The 6,149-nt window shown below is 31.4% G+C and overlaps 1 protein-coding gene across 4 annotated transcripts; it reads right to left on the minus strand.

The window, feature by feature from the left end:
• Nucleotides 1-3,131: 3,131 nt before the first annotated feature.
• LOC130672910 (uncharacterized) lies at nucleotides 3,132-5,540 on the minus strand. 4 transcript variants are annotated; one of them, XR_008990791.1, is made up of 3 exons: nucleotides 3,982-5,540; nucleotides 3,689-3,881; nucleotides 3,132-3,324 (listed from the first exon to the last, which is right to left on the minus strand). XR_008990791.1 is itself a non-coding variant. In XM_057477690.1 (2 exons), exons 1-2 carry the CDS (start codon nucleotides 5,437-5,439, stop codon nucleotides 3,321-3,323), a joined length of 1,755 nt encoding a protein of 584 aa, XP_057333673.1. In that variant the 5' UTR covers nucleotides 5,440-5,540; the 3' UTR covers nucleotides 3,136-3,320. The 4 variants fall into 4 exon arrangements, 2 of the variants coding, with proteins under 2 accessions (XP_057333673.1, XP_057333674.1); XR_008990792.1 differs by having other exon boundaries at nucleotides 3,133-3,324; nucleotides 3,689-3,899; XM_057477690.1 differs by having other exon boundaries at nucleotides 3,136-3,324; nucleotides 3,689-5,540.
• Between the last annotated feature and the right edge of the window lie 609 nt (nucleotides 5,541-6,149).

Raw genomic sequence — 6,149 nt, forward strand, 5'->3', positions numbered from 1 at the left:
ACGCATACAAATGCTTACAATTTTATATGTTAAAGTACAAAAGACAAAAACTACTAAGGATAATGGCACATATTAAAAAAACTTAAGTTATGGTGGTTAACTTAAAAGTTAAAAATATAATATGGAAGACAACCATGTCAGATTAAGAAAAAAAAGGAAAAAATTTATAATGTCAAAAAATGACACAAAGTACAAGTGATTGGCAAAAATCAAAGTGAGAGTACTTTGCAAAGTACCCGCCGCCATATACTTGTATGGTATTTGACGGAAAATAACAATTCTTTTTAACGCCGGCTCGGACTAGTATGAGTAGTCGGCTGTTTAAAAAGTACGCATACGAGTACTTACAATTTTATATGTTAGAGTACAAAAGACAAAAACTACCAAATATAATAGCAAATATTAAAAAAACTTAAGTTATGATGGTTTACTTAAGAGCCAAAAATTTTATATAGAAGACAACCATGTCAAATTAATAAAAAAAGGGAAAAATTTATATATGTCAAAAAGTGACACAAAGTACAAGTGATTGGCAAAAATCAAAGTGAGAGTACTTTGCAAAGTATCCGCCGCCATATACTAGTATGGTATCTGACGGAAAATAACGATTATTTTTAACGCTGGCTCGTACTAGTATGAGTAGTCGGCTGTTCAAAAAGTACGCATACAAATGCTTACAATTTTATATGTTAAAGTACAAAAGACAAAAACTACTAAGGATAATGGCACATATTAAAAAAACTTAAGTTATGGTGGTTAACTTAAAAGTTAAAAATATAATATAGAAGACAACCATGTCAGATTAAGAAAAAAAAAAGAAAAAATTTATAATGTCAAAAAATGACACAAAGTACAAGTGATTGGCAAAAATCAAAGTGAGAGTACTTTGCAAAGTACCCGCCGCCATATACTAGTATGGTATCTGACGGAAAATAACAATGCTTTTTAACGCTGGCTCGTACTAGTATGAGTAGTCGGCTGTTTAAAATGTACGCATACGAGTACTTACAATTTTATATGTTAAAGTACAAAAGACAAAAACTACCAAATATAATGGCAAATATTAAAAAAACTTAAGTTATGATGGTAAACTTAAGAGCCAAAAATATAATTTAGAAGACAACTATGTCAGATTAAGAAAAAAAAAGGAAAAAATTTATATATGTCAAAAAATGACACAAAGTACAAGTGTTTGGCAAAAATTTAAGTGAGAGTACTTTGCAAAGTATCTATCACTATATACTTGTATGGTATTTGACTGAAAATTACGATTCTTTTCAACGCCGGCTCGTACTGGTATGAGTTGTCGGCTGTTCATAAAGTACGCATACAAATGCTTACAATTTTATATGTTAACGTACAAAAGACAAAAACTACTAAACATAATGGCACATATTGAAAAAACTTGAGTTATGGTGGTAAACCTAAGAGCCAAAAATATTATATAAAAGACAACTATGTCAGATTAAAAAAAAAAAAGAAAAAAATTTACATATGTCAAAAAATGACACAAAGTACAACTGATTGGCAAAAAATTAAGTGATAGTACTTTGCAAACTATCCGCCGCCATATACTTGTATGTTATTTAAATGAAAATAACAATTCATTTTAACGCCGGCTCGTACTAGTATGAGTTGTCGGCTGTTCATAAAGTACGCATACAAATGCTTACAATTTTATATGTTAACGTACAAAAGACAAAAACTACTAAACATAATGGCACATATTGAAAAAACTTAAGTTATGGTGGTAAACTTAAGAGCCAAAAATATAATATAAAAGACAACTATGTCAGATTAAGAAAAAAAAAAGGAAAAAATTTATAGATGTCAAAAAATGACACAAAGTACAACTGATTGGCAAAAAATTAAGTGATAGTACTTTGCAAACTATCCGGCGCCATATACTTGTATGTTATTTGAATGAAAATAACAATTCATTTTAACGCCGGCTCGTACTAGTATGAGTTGTCGGCTGTTCATAAAGTACGCATACAAATGCTTACAATTTTATATGTTAACGTACAAAAGACAAAAACTACTAAACATAATGGCACATATTGAAAAAACTTGAGTTATGGTGGTAAACTTAAGAGCCAAAAATATAATATAAAAGACAACTATGTCAGATTAAGAAAAAAAAAGGAAAAAATTTACATATGTCAAAAAATGACACAAAGTACAACTGATTGGCAAAAAATTAAGTGATAGTACTTTGTAAACTATCCGCCGCCATATACTTGTATGTTATTTGAATGAAAATAACAATTCATTTTAACGCTGGCTCGTACTAGTATGAGTTTTCGGCTGTTCATAAAGTACGCATACAAATGCTTACAATTTTATATGTTAACGTACAAAAGACAAAAACTACTAAACATAATGGCACATATTGAAAAAACTTAAGTTATGGTGGTAAACTTAAGAGCCAAAAATATAATGTAGAAGACTACCATGTCAGATTAAGAAAAAAAAGAAAAAATTTATAGATGTCAAAAAATGACACAAAGTACAACAAATTGGCAAAAAATTAAGTGATAGTACTTTGCAAAGTATCCGCCGCCATATACTTGTATGTCATTTGAATGAAAATAACAATTCATTTTAACGCCGGCTCGTACTAGTATGAGTTGTCGGCTGTTCATATAGTACGCATACAAGTGCTTACAATTTTATATGTTAACGTACAAAAGACCAAAACTACTAAACATAATGGCACATATTGAAAAAACTTAAGTTTCGGTGGTAAACTTAAGAGCCAAAAATATAATATAAAAGACAACTATGTCAGATTAAGAAAAAAAAAGGAAAAAATTTATAGATGTCAAAAAATAACACAAAGTACAACTGATTGGCAAAAAATTGAGTGATAGTACTTTGCAAAGTATCCGCCGCCATATACTTGTATGTTATTTGAATGGAAATAACAATTCATTTTAACGCCGGCTCGTACTAGTATGAGTTGTCGGCTGTTCATAAAGTACGCATACAAATGCTTACAATTTTATATGTTAACGTACAAAAGACAAAAACTACTAAACATAATGGCACATATTGAAAAAACTTAAGTTATGGTGGTAATCTTAAGGGGTTAGGGGTACTCAGGGGTATGAAAAAATGATGATTTTCAATAATTTTTTTTTTGTAGTTAATTACTTTATTTGACAAAAATAAAAACATAGCTTTATTAGAACACGTTTCGATTTGACTTCACGAAAATTTCAAAAAAAAAAATTAATAATTCAAAAAGTTATCGCTGTTTTTGTAGAGCCCGTTCCTCCCGAAGTCCTTTGCGGTGATCATCATAAGTCCTTGGAGATTCATCTAAAATCAATCGGACAAGAAAAATTAGTTTTATTAATAGATAATCTTGTGCCTGATCGAAGCTTTTTTTTTTTTTTTCGAAATTAACAAAATGGCGGCCTCAGGAAATTTTTTTCAAATTTTCGAGAAAAAAACCGACAGTTTATTGTTAAAAAAAAATCGAAATTTTTGAAAAAAAAAAAAATCCTTCGATCAGGCACGAGTTTTTAATGTATTTCAAAAGTACAATAAATTTTATTGAAATCTACCGAGCAGTTTTTAAGTTACAGTGATCACCAGTTCAGAAAACATAGTTTTGAGAAAAACGCATTTAAAGTTTTGCTATGGATTTATGTCGAATTATAAGAATTATTTAATAACTTACACTGAGTCATCTATTCCTGGACCATATAATAGCTCTTCAGCCGACATAGCAGCTTCCAAAATATCGATTTGCTGGTGCCTACGTTGCAATCGACCTTCTCGGGTGTTATCATTAGCGCGCTTATCTGCTACTTTGATACGTGCAGCATCCATTCTTTCTGCATACCGATGAGAATTAGGCCCACAATTAAGTCCTAGTGTATTCATCAAGACTAATAATGAATTTATACCCTCATTAAATATACACATAGCAACGTATGCAGCTATTTGTACGATAGTAAAACTAGTATTTACCGTTTTTGGACATATTTTCCATACTAGTTGGTTAAAGCTTTCATTATTATTCTGATTGAATCCACCTACACATCTTGAAAGTAAATTTTCATTACTAAGATCTTCGTATATAGGCTTGATAGCTTTTAAAACATCAGAAGGTAAAGGAGAATAATCGTGAGAAAAGGTATCAAGCTCTCCTCTTGCTTCAGCGCGCTGGTAAGAGCACCAAGATTCTTCGCCTTTTGGACACATATCATGATTCGGTTTTTCATCACTCGAGCCGTAGTGATAAAAGGTTGCCATTATAGCAGATTTCATATTTTCAATAGAATCACAATGCCGGCGTATTGCTAAACCATAGTACACAGTTAGTTTGTCTATTAATTTTCCTGTGAGCTTACCTCGACCACCAAGACCTTTTTGTTTACTCTTCAGCGTACGTAATCGACTCCCCATCCGCTTTTGGACATGCCCTATACATTCCTTTTTATTTACAGTTGTATTTTCGTAAGGATCTGATTTTATAATTCCTGAATAGGTCTTGGAGTCACCATCACCAATATAGTTGGCATACTTAACTCCATATTTAGTTTCAGAATACGAAAACATTTCGACCATCGCATCCACCTCCATTTTCCCAGAAGACCCTTGATGATTAGCAGAACACACATCTTCATGCGATTGATACCATTCCTCGAACTCAACAGTATTTGTTTTTTTTTTCCAATACTCACATAGCTTACAATATGCACTTTTAATGTTTATGTCAAGAATCTTTCCAGTAAAATAGCCAATTATAGAAGAAACTCCAAATGACGATGTATATCCCCGTTTTTGCCAGGTTCCATCTCCCGATACAGTTAGATGATTTATATCTTCATTTTCAGTTGTTGGCATTGCTTGCTTTTCTTCATTCACAGCTTTCGTCATGAAGGTTTCTGCGACGGCTTTACTACAATTCAAAATCTGTTTCAGTAAAATTGTATGCGTAGATTTATCTAAAAAAGACGGCATGTCCATCAGGCCGCAAAACTTGCACAATCCTTCGTATCCTATTCCTAGTATTCTCATTACAAAAATGAAACGTCTGTTTATTTCATAAGAATGCCCAACGAAAGAACAGGAAGGAATATATTCATTTCCACAGTTATTACATGCAACTACAATTTTGAATCCCAGCCCACGTGTACTTGCTGTTTGAAACACTACATTTCCATCACATTTTTTACATTTTATAAGAGCAGAAATTGCAGTGAATACCTGAATAAAATTTATTATTCGAAATTCAGTACTGCTGTCTTCAGGTACATCATCTTCAGTGTTTTGTTTTAATTTTTTAGAAGATGTACTCTGAATACTTTCATCACGTTCGGCTGTTTTCGGATTAAAAACATTCTTTCTTTTGACTGAACGCGACTTATTAATTTTTTCAGAACTCCGAAGTTCTCTTGAAACCTTTCTAGAATCACGTCCCATGGTTAATAATTTAATTCACTTGAGAAATAATTTATCACAAAACTATCGACTGATCAGTGCAACGACTACAGGTATACTGGCAACCAAAAATTATTTTTCAGTTCTTGTACTACCTACAAATTGTGAATATATATATATATATATATATATATATATATATATATATATATAATTATAAATACATTAAAATGGGGAGATATTCATGACAATGAAACCCGAAAGGTCGGTTGCTTGCAGCTGTTTCTAGCTACCTGCACTCGAATGCCACGTAGCACCCGAGCGTCCTTTGGTCATTGTTAAATAACTCGAAAAGAATTTGTCGGATTCACTTCAAATTTTCACACAATATTTTTAAAATATTATACTTTAAGAAAATGCAAAAAAAAAAAAATCGATTTTTTGAAAATTCTGACTACCCCTAACCCCTTAAGAGCCAAAAATATAATATAAAAGACAACTATGTCAGATTAAGAAAAAGAAAGGAAAAAATTTATAGATGTCAAAAAATGACACAAAGTACAACTGATTGGCAAAAAATTAAGTGATAGTACTTTGCAAACTATCCGCCGCCATATACTTGTATGTTATTTGAATGAAAATAACAATTCATTTTAACGCCGGCTCGTACTAGTATGAGTTGTCGGCTGTTCATAAAGTACGCATACAAATGCTTACAATTTTATATGTTAACGTACAAAAGACAAAAACTA

This window comes from Microplitis mediator, chromosome 8 (assembly GCF_029852145.1).
Source record: "Microplitis mediator isolate UGA2020A chromosome 8, iyMicMedi2.1, whole genome shotgun sequence".
In the NCBI taxonomy this organism is placed as follows: Eukaryota; Metazoa; Arthropoda; class Insecta; order Hymenoptera; family Braconidae; genus Microplitis; species Microplitis mediator.

Bases quoted from the DNA above. Each gene is read 5' to 3' on its own strand.
- LOC130672910 (XM_057477690.1), bottom strand. From the start codon at position 5,439: ATGGGACGTGATTCTAGAAAGGTTTCAAGAGAACTTCGGAGTTCTGAA.